We start from the raw sequence: 15,446 nt of genomic DNA, 5'->3' as shown, positions 1-15,446 counted from the left end.
CCACAGACTCTCATTAACAATTAATCAAATCTATCAGGAATTATCTGCTGAAACCTGGGAGGTATACCTTAAAGAAAGCTTACAAAAGTAAAAGCGGAAACTAGTGATGGGTCAAACAATACTGAAGATACTTATCCAGTGATATTTATGGAACCATCGAGAAAAGGGACATGTTCTCCCTTCTGGGATAGTTTTGATCTTATAATATCAAATAAGGTAAATGTTTTCCTTTCCTGTTTCCAGGGGAGAGGGCAGGGTTTACACATCTTTATTAAGAAATAAGTTTTTGTAGCAAGTTGGGGCCAAGACGATGTCTCTGAGACCAGTTCTCTTGCTTTGGAAAAAAACCCACACAAGGTACAGATGAGGCTTGAGTAGATCAATTTTTTAAAGCAAGTTTATAGATGTGCATTGATGAAGTTCTCCTGTTTATGTAAGTCTTTTCCTTTCAGTTAATTGTGTTATCCTTTCTGTAGGATTCATTTATTTATTTCTCACATTAACTTTAATTTTATTTGCAGGTGAAATGTGGGCTCCGCTCCACAGAGCTGTCTTACATAAACAGGAGAACTTCATCAATGCACATCTATAAACTTGCTTTAAAAAATTGATCTACTCAAGCCTCATCTGTACCTTGTGTGGGTTTTTTTCCAAAGCAAGAGAACTGGTCTCAGAGACATCGTCTTGGCCCCAACTTGCTACAAAAACTTATTTCTTAATAAAGATGTGTAAACCCTGCCCTCTCCCCTTACATAGGTACACAAGTACACTCACTTTCACTTATTCTTCATGAAGGACATTATTAATAACATTACTTCTATTTCCCGTTTTTCACTTATGCTTCCTTGCAAAATAGATTTTTGTACATTCTGTGTTAGACATACTTGGTTATATATACACACACACACTTTTCTTACATTCAGTTAGCACTTTATTATCGGCTTGTTATGTAAACGCGACCATTCATCCACGTTAGAGGGATGAACCAAGTTCATTCGCTACAGGCTTTATCCACGTTGCCTGCAATGCGTTTGTAATCCAGCAGATGTCGTTATTAAGCCATACACCAAGTGTCAAGACGTGTTTCAGCAGTTAGAGAACTCCACACAGCTGAAACTGACTTTTATTATTTTTTACCAAGCATGAATGTGGAAGTTGAATGTCTGACCTGTTAAGTTCAGTTGATTTTTTGAAACTCTACTGAGTGAAGTTTACTGTGAGGCATTATTGTATAGGCTTAAGAGTGTCTTGAGCAAGTTTACCTTAAAACTCAAATATTTTTTGAGAATGTTTGTAACCCACAATGAAAAAGGAAAAGAAAAATTGTTCACAAAGGTATTGTTTTTATTCCAAAAAGCAGGATGTGCAAGCTGAAGTCTTTACACATTCTATTTGACAAGAAAAAGGTTAAAATCTTTCATAATTTAAACATTCATTTCACAAAAATAACATCCAACTATTTACTCTCAAACAGGTAACAAAAAGGTTATAAAATAACTGGAAATTTCTGCACAGAAATAAAAACATAGAAAATTTGTGGCTGGACTGTATGCAGGTGGCTTCCTGATGTGTTCCTCCTCTTCATGTCATCGTTGCTTCATCATCAAGAGAACTTATATGTGTGACCGTCAAGGAAAGTTATTGCAGCTATATGGACAGTAAAGCTCCTCTGTTGGCTAGTCTTCAAGCTTCACAAATAAATCAGCCATCACTCAACAATATCTAGCGTTGTAGTTCACTATTATCTTTTTTAAATGGCTTGGCCATGGCAATACATCAGATTTCAAATTTCAAGTGTAGCACAAATTGTATTCTATAAAATGATGAATTATTCATATAGCACTGTTTATAAGTCATTTGGAATCTCAGAAAAATATGGGGGGGCGGCTCAGAGACATTGTAAAAACATTGGAACTGGCATTGGAATATACCTAGAAAAAGGAAAACAATAGCCAACAGCCATAAACACTGTTAGAGCTGAAATGAATCCTCCAAAAACAAGTCAGTCATCAAGTCACCAATAACCTCCAGACAGCAGAGGTGAAGGTATCAATGCACAATTTAAAGAAAACTTGACTGAGCAGACACACACACACACGCAACAAACACAACAAAACTCACAGGCCATACACCAATGCAGACATTGTCTTTTCAGTCTGCTGAACAAATTATAGTGCTTGTTTGTGCAGCAATACATATCCACTTCAGGACCCTTGTATGCTGTTAACATTGTGCAACTATTAATCCACGGGCTCATGCTACACAGGACATAAAGTCAGACACCTGTTGTGCTAGTAGATGCACACAGTAGAGCCCACTGTCATGAAGGAGTAGGTTCAGAGGAGATACAACTTGATTGAATCTAAGGAATGACCACAATTATGAGCCCATATCTGAAGTTGTCTTAACCATTTAGTGCCACAGTGCTGCTGCTTTGTAGTTGTAGGGTTTTTATATAAAAATCGGAGGGAGCCACCTCCCAACGCCTCCTCTTCTCCCACCCCACATTTATTTGTCACCACTGTATGACATTGTCTTCTTTCTTCTGTAGTTGTCTTTCTCCCTCTCTGTCTCCCTTTCTCTTTCTCTCTGTCCCTTTCTGCAGGTGTCCCTGGCTTTGAAGCTGTGTGTTTCCCAACGTGCAGCTACTGGTCCTACCAACCTGCCTGATGTTTTGTTGTTGCTCTTTTCTTTTCTCTCTCACTTTCAGTCAAGGCAGATGGCTGCCCACTTTGAGCCTGGTTCTGCTGGAGGTTTCTTCCATTAAAAAGTTTTTCTTCTCGACTGTTGCCTAGGGTTTGGCTCAAGGGGTATTTATTGGGTTTTCTCGATGTATCTTCATGGTCTTGACTTTATTATGTAAAGTGCCTTGAGATGACTTTGTTGTGATGTGGTGGTCTATATAAATAAAGTTGAATTGGAATTAAAACATGCCAGTGCATCGCAGTGAAACTAAAAGCAAACTGTCTACTATGTGTGGCACAGCACTTAGGTGATCTTAGGGACAAAGTTGTGCGAATAGACAAGTCAGAAGATGGGTACAAAATCATTTTAAAGGATTTGTCTTTAGTCTAATTAAGAAGTCTAATTAAGTTTATAATAATTCTAAGCTAATTTTCTAGTGATCTGCAACAGCACCACTGCTTAAAATAACTAGAAAAGAACAAACATAACTGCTGCTTAGTATTGCCTTTCAGTTTCTTTAGATAAATATATAATATATAAGTATTCATTCAGAAATACAACACTTCTGAATAACAATTAAACATCAGAAATATTTCCTACAAAACATATTTAGTTGCTAAGAATGTAATTTTAAGAAGACAACACTGCTGAATAGTGTATTCTACCTTGGTACTAAATATACAATACATAAACTAGCTGAGGAGACACCAACGTCCTTCTCATTAATAATGGTTTTCCCTTACAGTAAACCCTAAACATACGTTTTTTGTTTTTTAATTTACTTCTGATTACCAATAGATGTCAGGTGATACGTTGCTGCAGCACTAACGTCCCTATGCCCAAGTTGTAAATGAGGTAAAAAGCAGTAACAATACAGTTGGGTGTAAATTTTGAATCCTCTTATTTTGAAATGACAAAAAGAGTAAAACAAATAATTTAAAAAAAATTGTTTTAATATTTAATGGATCCTAAGATAGTACAAATGTTCCTTTAAAAGAAATTAAAGTTATTTTACCTTATCAAATGGAACACAACTCAACTTTTGCACATATTTAAGTTTTATTATTTTACTATAGCTTTGTACACCACTTGACTATTGTTAATTCTGATAATAAAATAATATTTGTACTAGCTAAATGTGCATTGCTAATAAAGAGTAAATGGTAAATAGTCTGCACTTGAGCACATATAGTGCTTTTCTACATTATCGGTACCCAAAGTGCCTTAAACTGCTTTTCATTAACCTATTCGCACTCACAATCATGTACGAACATACCCACAACTGGAAAAACTCAATAGGAAAAACTAAGTTAGGGTTCAGTGTCAAAGACACTTCGACGTTTGAAGTAGGGAATAAAACCAACAAACCTTGGATTGGTGGATAGAATTATTTCTCTTTTTAACACAGTGCTGCGTGAGGGCCCACGATTATAGCCTTACGTAACCTTTTATTGTTACCATCAACTATAGATGATGAAATGCCAGATTTTTCCAATTTTGCACTGAGAAATGTTATATTTAAATTTACTTATTAGACATTTGGCAGATGTTTTTCTCTAAAGGGACATACTGTAAACGTGAGAGACACACATCTCTTCCCCCTGAGCAACAACAGCCTGCATGGTGCATGGTGCATGGTGCATGGTGGTAGCTCATCATATTAAGTCAACATGAGGAGTAAAGAAGCGATGGTGCAAGTTAAGTAGAAAAATATATTTGTAAAAATGTATCACTGAAAAAGTCTTTCAGAGAAACAGCTAAGGCAGTTGATAAACCACAACCAAAGGGTTTTAAAAAGCAAATGAACAGAGGTCTTTCCTCCTCCCCCCAAAAAATAACAGGTAGAGAATAAAGCTTTGCAGTTATACCTGTCCTGTCCTTAAATATACTACAGTGCCCTGAACTGAAATCTACAGATGCCCTTGTGATGCAAGTAAATAAAAGAAATTAACAAAGGGAGCATTGGCTAGTGACATATAAAAAGTTCTTTTGCTGAGCTGCCATTGGCTGTAAAGGATATGAATCATAGTCGAGTTTCTGGGTGAGAACTCCTGTCAAGATGAATTCAGCATTGTGGACATCTGGAGAACAAGCAACATCACAAACATTGTAACACATCACCACAAGTTCTAATAGAGAATCATGAGTTAGACACAATTTATATGGTCTATTTAAAGACAACCTGTGGAATTTTACACCAGTGCTCTACAGTCATGTCAGGTTAATAGAGGTTTAGAGTATCTCATTAATAAACAGTGTGTGGTAACGCAAGAAAAACAAAAATGCAACCTAGTACATATAAGACATATCCTGAGTCTTTGTTGGTCTGGACATCATTCTGATCTGGTTGTCCAAAGCTCTTATGGCCATTTTTAATGGAAGTCTATTACTGGACAGAACCAACTCTTAATTGGAAATCTGTCTGTAACTAGACACTGCAAGTGACCAGACTGATGTGAACTCCATCACAAATTAATAGCAATTGAAATACAATCACATTTAGATTTAGTCACTGAGACGTTTTTGTGCAAAGTGACTTAGAAATGATTGAACTACTGCCACTGTAATTGACACTCTGCGTGTGCTGTTTGATTTTTAGACGTGAATATTCAAGCTATATGTCCAAGACAAAAGTAAGGTAGGAGGCAAAATAGGACAAAGTCAGGATGGTATGAACAGAAAAAACTGGCCAGGTTGAACTTACTCATTTTTTTTAAACTCATACTCTAGCATTAAATGTTTTAGACAAATGAAAACAAAATTCAAAGTATCAAAAATTTTGCCTCATGTTAATGAATGACTGACATGATGAAGAAAGACAGACAGAGAGAATCTGTACAAGACATGACAGGAATTGAATGTGTGGCACTTATTCTGTCTTTGAGACTATTGGTCATTGTTTCTGTATATCCTCAGTCCACTCTCCTCAGAACATATGAGAGCTTTAGGGAAGCCTTCAACATGGAGGACCAGAATGTTTTCTGGGCTGAGTGTAGACAGGGGAGCAAGGAGACTTATGATGGACCCATAGTGCTCAGGTTTGTCTCCGTAGAGACAACCAATCACTTTACCATTGAGTCTGAACGGAATGTCAAGGTGCTTTCTCAGACAGACAGAAGTACAAATTTGTGAATGGTATCTTACCAATGTTTTTTAGGAAGTATTCTCTACAAAGGTGGAGGTCATTGTCACAGGAAATTAAGATGATCTCCGGAAGGTTCTGCATCAAAAAAAAAAACAACACATGTACTTAGAACTCTTAATAAAACAAAGTCAAACATTTGTCAAATAATGTGAGGTATTGCAGTGTCTGTAAATCTTTTATTTAAGGACCACTGTTATACATGGGTATATAAACCCTTTACATTTTAGGTTAGCAAACTTGTTTTGTTGCATTTTGAAAACATTTCCAGGAATAGTCAGTGGTTTTGAAAATATACATTTTATGTGGACAGGTGAATTAACTAATTCCAGATATGTTTGAGGACCTTGTTTTGTTTATGCTCCATGATCTTTCTGTAGGACGGCTGTTTGGCCATCAGCTTTCCTCCAGCACTCTCCAGGATTGACTTCATGGTGCTGATGCTGGGGCAGATCCCTGGGGTGAGGTAGAAGTACTTTCCCTATATCACCCATTATATGAATCGCAGAGACACAAAAGACAGAAAGACAATCAGAGAGACAGATCAAAGGTCATGAAAAATATTTACCACAATGAAAACTTTCCAGTATTTAAACTGATGGTCTTAATGAAACACTGTCTGAATGAACTGTCTGAAACACTCCCCCACCCCGCCCCCCCAAAAAAGGAAAAAACCCAACAGTGAAGCTTGTTGTCTGACCTTGAAGAGCGGTGAGGTGTGGGCTCTCTTAAGTGACTCTTCTAGGCTGAAGCCAAACAACACTTCTGCTTCTGCATCTCTCAGAATATAACTCTGCTCATCTGCAAGACATTTATAAAGCATATAATAGCTCAAGTCACTACGAAGGAACAACTACACATTAGTTGTTGTTTCCAGCAGTAAGCAGCCTGGAAAATTATTTAATATACAAGATAAATTATGACATCAATTATTTTTAGTAAATCTTAGTGGCTACACCATCTACTTTACAAAATTAACTTAAAAAACAAAAAGACCTATTAATCACTAGTCACTTTTGGAAAAAAAAAATACAAGTTTTGTTAGACAAAGTCTGCTTGTACATTAATTCACCTACCTACAAATTTCTGGCTCCTCCAGCTCTCCTCAAGCCACCCTGGGCCGACAATGTGTTTGACCACAGATATGGCAGTGAGAAACTTGATAGTGCGAGTCACCTTACTGGCTACAAGATGAGTGATCTTCTGACTGCTGTCTGCTACTTCACCACCTAAAGCATGTAACCTCTGCAAAGAGCAAAGATTCAAGAGCCAAAGACAAACACCATCACAAATCAGTTTGACCTCATTTATCTACTTGTTTAGATAAGTGAATAGAACATTAGCATATGATGCTTAGACTCAGCTCTATTTAAATGATGCATTTTGAGGACGAGACACAGCTGAATTTACCTTTATGTACTGCTGTACTTGTGTGGGCTCAAAGCCTGTGAACATAACATGAGGAGTGGACTCTGGGGGAAGCTTTTTACTAGGGGACTTTGTTTCCTCCAGTCTGCGCACACACACACACACACACACAAACACACACAGAGAGAGTTGTATTTTTAGTTACAATATCATTACATCATAATTTAGGTACTGATGGTATGTCACAATGACCCTGTACCCAGATCTGCTATACTGACCTGGCCTTTTTGTTTGCAGGCTGGTTGGTGGAGTCATTGATCTTCTGTCTCTGGAGCACCTGGAGACTCTACACAACCCACAAGTATAACAGATACACAACCAGATGAGTCACATAGCACAAACACTGTGGCATCTATCATTCACTTCCTGTTTGCATTTCCCCTTTTGTTACTGGATAATTTTTGCATAAATGAGGGACCTTGAGTGGTACAATTTGTCTCATGTTGGAAGCACGTATAGGCCAACCAAGTTTCCAGCCTTAGTAATTCAATTACCTCTGGGGGTGCAGATTTATAACCATTTATAGCAAGTAATAAATATTATTATTTAAATTTGTCCCCGCATCTACAACTGCTGCTTTGGATGAAATGGTAACAGTAATAAATTATGGGCAGAGCTGCTAAAGATGCTGTATTTCTGAAATGTATTATGAGATGTACATTTACTCCACTACTTGTATGTGGACACAAAGTTGTATCAAAGTTGTACTTAACTACAATGCAAAGAGAAATACTGCTCTGTTTACTTATTACATGTAGTTACTTTGCATATGCACTTTGTAAATTGTTATATTTTATCAGTCTTTAAAGCCGCTTACAAGTAAGGAAGACACACCACAGGCAACTTGAGATTTGATCTCAGTACACAATAGTTCTGGGCGCACATCGCACAAAGTTTTAGCCTCTATTTAAATTTTCTCTGAAAGAAACCAAAACACAGTAAAGTACAAAGGCTCCCCACATAAAGGTAAAGGGGGCTTAAAGGCTGTAGATGTATCATTTTATGTGATCACATCAATTTAGTTTAAAATTTAGTTTATTTCCCAAGTAAATATAGATAGATAGATGGATAGATCGAGAACACAATAGCTAATTTGGAAATAGTAATGTATTGCCAGCTGACAAATGGATGACGGAATTAATGCAGTGAGAAAAGATGCAGCACGCTTCTGCAGGTGACAGTGGGGCGAGTTGAACTTGAAGTCCGACGTGGAGGGTAAACAGAAAAAGTATCTGTGCAGCATGATCTGAAGTACAAGAGGCTGCTCTCCCCTGTGCTGTTTGTATTTGATCGAACTCGCAGCAGATACTTTAGAAATAAAAGGACTCAGATCACATATTACACTTGACCAGGGCGTCCCTATACATTTTCTCACTTAAGTAATTTCTGTGTCTCAATCAGATTTTTTCCTCCACCTATGACTCGCTTTGGGAGGTGTGTAGACTTTGAGGGACTTTGGTTATTTACATTTTCTGTTCAACTTTAGGTAGACTTTGATTTAAAAATGAGGCACCACTCTGTTGATGATCCCACACATGGATTATTTTACTCAGCTGCTTGTTCCCATCTGTAGCCTTTTGTTATGTACATACAATTTATGTACATACACACAGAAAGCTGAACAGAAATGCAGTTATCAGAGAAATCAGGATTTTCCTGGAGAAAATCACTTTTTCGAAATCTTCCACACTGATTTTGGTAACGAGTTTACTGTTACTGTTTACTTGACAGTTACTAAATCAGCATTCCCAAGAAAAAGGAACTGTAACCTTTTTAGTGCATTGAAGTGCATTGAAACACTATTTCCAATTATCCAGGTCATGGTTACTGTATTCAGTGGCAACTGGACATCTTTGAGGTTTTTGAAGATGTTTCAACTCCTTTATTTTATCTCTGTGAGTAATTAACAACTAGTGGGTCTTCACACAAGTCAAGATCAGAATGGCTTTTAAACTGCAGTCTGAAGTCTGAAGTATACTTTTCCATCTCTACACATAAATGTCAAAGAAGTAAAAGGGTCTTAAAAAGGGAATTCTGTGAAATTCAGATAAATAGACCACACCTCAGCAGAGCATCCTGCCAAGGAACGATTCCTGCAGAGGTCTGGAAAAAGTTCATTAGGTCCATTTAATCACAGAAATACGTGTTTACCTTAGAAGTATAATTTGGCCTTAAGTTGGTCATAAGCAGTGTATAAACCCCATTGTCTGTTAGCCTAGTTTGACATAGATGGCTTTGTTCATTCTTTCAAACCATGATCTCCATCGAACTTCAAGGACATTAAACTCCACTTGCAGGGGAAATTTTTTGAGTGTGAGAATATTGTAGCATTCATCTCATGGAAAAGCATCTCAACAAACTCACCGCCAAAGCTTCAGGAGATACTTTAATCGGTGTTCTCCAAGCACCTACAGAGAAACAAAGACACCAAAGTCAGCTCAGTATTATTACATCTAACCATCACATTTACAATAGGTATAGAAAAGACGCCCCAAGACTACAGTCCAGCAACGGTCATCATCCAATTTAACTGAGCTAGAACAATTCTATAAATAAGAGTGGGCAAATATTGCCAAGTCTGCAAAGTTGGTTGGGGGGTGCTTTTCCATGGTCTTAGGTTTTTTTAAACAGTTTTCAGCTGTTAGCTATTACAATTTTTTTATTAGTATAGTGTAACCTGCATTGAGAAATATTTTGACCCAATATCAAACCTAAGGCCTTGTAATTACTCCTGCCATGTACACAAAGACATACAGTACACACATGGCACTGGGCAAAAATCATCATGGAGGCTGCTGATTGGTCCCAAATTCTTTCTGTGTTAAGAGACAAGAACAACAAGGACTCTTGCAACATGTAGTATACCTTCTCACGATGTCCTAATCTCAACATCAGACTCAGAATCAGAAATCTGAGTTTAAATGAGCAGACAGAAGTCAAGACAGCATAATTTCATGCCTTTAATTTAAAAGCATCATTGCAGCACCTTTATACTTTACACAGTACTGTATATCAGCAAAATAACTTTTTTTTACTACTTACAGGTGGAAAAATAGACAAACTATACACACACTACAGCTAGGTGTGTAATAACTACCTGGATTATAGTGCACCATCTTACATGTTTTTCTTTATGGAACTGGTAACTAAACAACATCAATTTCTTTGGAAGTATATTCAGCTGTACATACCCAGCAGATTTTGGACCAGCTGTGGGTTAGGCACCAGTGGCTCAGGGTGTGTGTAGATGGAGTATCTGCTGTGGTGAATCTGTCTCAGGGCTTCAAAGTTGCCCAGCAGTATATCACACAACCACTGGGCATTCACGCATGGGATCTTCCACTCTTTGGCCTTCTCATATTTAAGCCCACTTGGTCTGAAGAGAGATTAGTAATATAATTATATTATTAAGACTTTCCCTCCTTCAGCACATGCCAATATGGCATGTTAGAAAAACCTTAAAAACTAAAAGTGCTAATGCTAATCCCCACGTACTCTGCAATTTTTTTAAAACATGGTTTTTCCTTGTTTTCCTACTCCTCCTTGTTTAAAAAATAAATAAAATAAGTTCACACAAACACACTTAAAAAAATAATTTACTTAAAACTGCAAAAGCATGAAAAACAAATTAGCAATGTAACCCTAATGGTAAAACACATGTTGGTCAATCAGAAACCCCCCACCAAAAAAAATCTGCATTCACACAAAATTCAAATCAATACTTTAAAAGACACAGACATCATGTCAACTATCATTCCTTAAGTTAAAGGAGAGTAAAAAAATGCAATTTAAGGTAAGAAAAAGCTAATAAGTAGTACCCTCCCCCCAAAACGTATAAATCTCCTCATGCAAAGCATTTAAATGGGGAATTTAATCTATGAAGCACAGCTCTAATGTTCAAATTGCAGAATGAAGAGCCAGAACCAGACAAACATCCAAATTTGTCACATAGTCACTGGCTGCTGCTAAAGTGTTGCAGGTTAACAAACACTCCGAATCTAGAAATTATTAAGCAGACATTAGATTTAAAATATGCACGTATTTATCCATCCACTTTGATGACATTTTGAGCATTTTAGTAGTGCTACATGAAAAAAAAGACAATTTGGCCAAAACAAGCCAGCTGACAGCCACTTGTCAGCCACTTAAGTTATTTCTCAGACAGGATTTAGCTGCTCCCCTCCTCATGTTGCGCCCCTTTAATCCCCATTAGGCAGTTTCAGGACAAGATCAGAAGGGGTCCTTCTTGTTTGTTTAGGCAAGATTATCATGGTAGTTGGAAATTTACCACACCATACAGTTACCATTCACATAATCAAAAAGTTTTATCTTGACTTTTAGTAATTAATTGCTTAGTTACACAAATATGTTTAAACAACTGTGATTAATGTGCATCTAACAGAAGCAGATAACCTGCAATATGCATATTAAAGTGTGGATTCAGTTATAATTTGATCTAGTCTACGTCAATTTTATATACATCTTTAGCAAATAACACTCCCAGCACTCCCGCCCCCAATGCCATCACCAAACTTACTCTTTACAGATGAGGACTGTGTTACTGCGACACAGATAACCAGTGTATCTGGCACCAGCCAGGTAGGCCATCAGCTTCAAGTCATCTCTATCAGCATCCACAAATCCTGTCACTGATATAATCTGAGGTAAAAGACAGTTGATTTACAGTACATGCATAAAGTTTTCCACAACAGAAACATAGCTACATAATATTTTTAGCCTTAAAATTTGAAAGACTAATATGACATAAAAGAATTTGGTGTTCCTCCGAGGCTGTGTTACTGATGCTGTTAATGATTCTCATGAACAGATACTTAATGTGGGACTGAAGTCTGCCCATTTTGATGACAGTGCAGCTGCACTGCTGTTTGCCAGTAATGTAGTTCTGGTAGATTTACCACCATAAGAAAACTACTGCCAGTAAGCAAGTTTTAAAATACAGGCTTTTTTACCAACATTCGTTACTGTGCTTAAATTTACTTAATTATAGTAATACAATGCGGTAAAAAACAAGATTGGTGTTTTTCTGTTAAAATGTTGAATACATATTTCCACACTATACAGTGGTTAAATTTTCTGGTCAGTACTGGTCTGAGGTGCAATTTAAGTCATTTTTAGGATGTAGGAAATCAAAGTCTCAGTATAATTTGGACTTCTATCTGGTTACTATTTGAATATATAGTACTTCCCAAGGCTAAATAAAACAACACTTACAAATATAAAAACAAGCTAAAATAGCCTTTTCAAGCTATTTCCCCTCTGGGATTAATACAGTATTTCTGATTCTGAAGTCCCTTAATCAATTCACTAACACATTTCATGCTGGTAAAAAAAATGGCTAAAATAGCAGCAGTTTGCTGGAGATGAACATACATGTTGAGAGCAAGGTTTGGCACCAGGAGGGAAAGCGAAAGGCAGATGTAATGCCCGGTGAGGTGGAACCAGCCTCTTCTTCTTCAATACTGTGTTGAGCCAGTGGGCAGTTACACAGCGCTTACTCTCTCTCAGTGCCTGGCAGAAAATACACCACAAACATCAACAGTGACAAAAATTACACATTTTGGCTGTTCAGTCAACTCTTCCTTCTTCTAAAGCGGGAAATTCACAGCTCATTCACTTGTTTTGGCATAATATTAATAACATGAATTATTTTGGTTTGAGCATGAAATGTAATTTGTGTTACAGGACCTGAGGATTGTTTTCTAAAAGTAAGAGTGCACTGGCATAAGGTGTTTCTTCTAACGTAAGAATTAATGCCTAGGGTAGAAATGGTGTCAAGAGTAAACTTAAAGGGAAGAATGTAGCCTACTGTATGCAGGATAAGGCTGAGGTAATATTGGGGTGAAAAGTTTGGTGGATAGAGCAACCTGTCTGACACACAGGCAGTCAGAGGGAGGGGAGTTCTGAGATCACAATCATTTTATTAATGTATGATTTATTTATTTTTTTATGTTATATTAAACTGTTAATAATTGTGTCAAATAGATCAGCTCTACTGATGATTAAGCATAGGCCAGAAAGTGAAAACCTGAATAATTTTGGAAATAATGGTATTAAATGTTTGTTTGTGGATTTTTCCTGATTTGACCAAAGACTGAAAACCTTTGGCACAACACTCTATCCAACCTTATCCATGCTTTTGTAACAGGACATCTTCTATCTTTGAATCTAAAGGGCTATGGAGTACCTTTGGCAGTTGTCTCACTTCTGATAGCAGACATCCTTACCTGTACATACATATTGCTAACTTGGCTCTCACAAAGCAGGTGTGTGCAGCGGCTGTTCAGGGTGGGGTCAACAGTACCTCCACATGCTTGGATGACCTGCAGGATGAAATATGTAATTTCAAATGAATGGACAACATTTTACATACAGACTTTCCATCTTTTATACTATGCACCATTTCTTGTGTCTTATACCAGTTCTTCTTAATCATGTTTACCTAATACTTAAAAAGTTGCCAGAGCCCACAAATAGCTCATAGTCAAAAGAACGACTTACAACATCACAAGCTGTCAGTTATGTATGTTTGCATTTAAATTATCCAGCTGGGTGAAAGGAGGATGTTTAGCATATAAATTGATGACGCCTAGAGGGCTCCATGTTTACAATTGCAAAAGGCAATTTTTAAAACCCAGTTTTTGCAGGCAACATTGTATTAGTTTTAATTTTAGGCAGATGCAATTCATTTTAGGCAATATTTGATACACCGTATCAAATATTTTTTTGTTAACACACTGGCACAGATCCACTGGGATTCTTGTTGCTGATCCCTTAAATTCTCAGTTTGTGCATAAAAAAAACGTCCTTTATAAAACTGCCAGTGTTAAAAGAAAAAAAAACATTAGTCAGCAGTGAAAACTAGCACATGAAGCTCATTTTCAGTAACCAGGTTAATCAAAGACACAATTCAAAATCAGTTAGGTGTAGTTGTTTTAGTATAGACACAGGTGCTGGTTTCAGTCTGGGACAAACAAACTGCATGAAGGGGAAAAACGAATCACTTTACCTACTCCACTAGTCTCTTCCACAGTCTACAACTTTCCATCAATCTTTGCAAAAGCCTTCATGTATTGTTTGTTATTAAATTACAATAAATTAGAGGCTGCAAAACACACTAATCAAGCAGAAATAGTTAAAAGGTTGAGCCTTGCTCAAAAACATTTAGAAGCCAATATCTCAGCATTTCTGCCAATCTTCGGTATATTTAAGTGCATATATATACACAGTCAATGTCTTACCCTCTTCCATGTGGCTAGGAGTTGTTTGTCAGCCATCTGTTCTGGGTAGTCAGCAATGGCAAACACACAGCCCAGAAGAAAGCCATCCTGTGGAACTGAAAATCAGAATAATATGGTAGGTTAGTTAATAAAACCGCGGAATTGTGGGAATTGCACATATAACTGGAGCTGTGTGAAGTCCCAACAACCTTTTAAGCATTCAACCATAATTCCAGAACTAAACGACGTCTGTGGTTATGAAATCCTTTGAACAAATAGTTTTGAATCACCTGAAAGACATCAAAGGGCCCCTGCTAGACCCCCTGCAATTTTCCTACAGGGCAAACAGCTCAGTAGGCAAAGCAATTAACATAGGACTGCAGTGCATGCCGGACCACCTCAACAGCTCTGAGACATACACACTGCTTTTGTTTGTGGGGTTTCGCAAGGTTGATCGGCACTCTGGAACTGAACCTGCATGACTGTAGAGATGAGAGTGGATTTCAGGAGAAGCCCCCCCATACTGCCTTCTCTCACCATATCCTCCAAGTCTTTGTCAACTATGAAATCCTTAAAATTTTATAGGGTCCACTATCTCGCATGACTTGTAGTGTGAGAACAACATTGACTCTTTCCTCAGAAAGGCTCAGCAGCCAATGTATTTCCTATGCCTTCCCATGCTTCTTACATATAGAGCTCTAAATGGTCAAGCGGCATCAGCAGAAATAAACTTGAATAAAAACCTGTGGCAAATCAACAAGCAGACCAAATTATCTACTGGGGAAAGCCCAAGCTTACCGGATAAGCCAAAAGAAAAAACTACAATAACAAATCTTCAGTCAGCAAATATAAGTAATTCCAGTAACAATATTGATGGATGGTTATAGCTACAGGAGAAGCAAAACAACTGATTAAATAAATAATAAAATAGCTTGCTTTAAAGCAGGTTAAGG

The 15,446-nt window shown here is 37.3% G+C and overlaps 1 protein-coding gene across 3 annotated transcripts in view; it reads right to left on the bottom strand.

Annotated features, from left to right (window-relative positions):
- Positions 1–1,321: 1,321 nt before the first annotated feature.
- paxip1 (PAX interacting (with transcription-activation domain) protein 1) overlaps positions 1,322–15,446 on the bottom strand; it is a 29,017-nt gene continuing 14,892 nt past the window's right edge. For 2 of the 3 annotated variants that reach the window (XM_067474463.1, XM_067474464.1), the window contains exons 10-24: positions 14,515–14,609; positions 13,501–13,596; positions 12,647–12,784; positions 11,793–11,914; positions 10,447–10,631; positions 9,967–10,071; positions 9,620–9,663; positions 7,474–7,541; positions 7,238–7,340; positions 6,904–7,072; positions 6,528–6,628; positions 6,174–6,308; positions 5,830–5,905; positions 4,707–4,766; positions 1,322–1,620 (exon numbers count right to left, since the gene is read on the bottom strand). In XM_067474463.1, coding sequence (XP_067330564.1) covers positions 1,604–1,620; positions 4,707–4,766; positions 5,830–5,905; positions 6,174–6,308; positions 6,528–6,628; positions 6,904–7,072; positions 7,238–7,340; positions 7,474–7,541; positions 9,620–9,663; positions 9,967–10,071; positions 10,447–10,631; positions 11,793–11,914; positions 12,647–12,784; positions 13,501–13,596; positions 14,515–14,609 — 1,514 coding nt within the window. In that variant the 3' untranslated portion in view covers positions 1,322–1,603. The remainder of the gene's footprint in view (positions 1,621–4,706; positions 4,767–5,829; positions 5,906–6,173; positions 6,309–6,527; positions 6,629–6,903; positions 7,073–7,237; positions 7,341–7,473; positions 7,542–9,619; positions 9,664–9,966; positions 10,072–10,446; positions 10,632–11,792; positions 11,915–12,646; positions 12,785–13,500; positions 13,597–14,514; positions 14,610–15,446) is intronic. The other variant, XM_067474465.1, reaches the window with a different exon arrangement.

This window comes from Channa argus, chromosome 14, assembly GCF_033026475.1.
Source record: "Channa argus isolate prfri chromosome 14, Channa argus male v1.0, whole genome shotgun sequence".
NCBI lineage: Eukaryota > Metazoa > Chordata > Actinopteri > Anabantiformes > Channidae > Channa > Channa argus.
The sequence above is the reverse complement of the archived record's forward strand: the minus strand, read 5'-3'. Positions and strand labels throughout refer to the sequence as shown.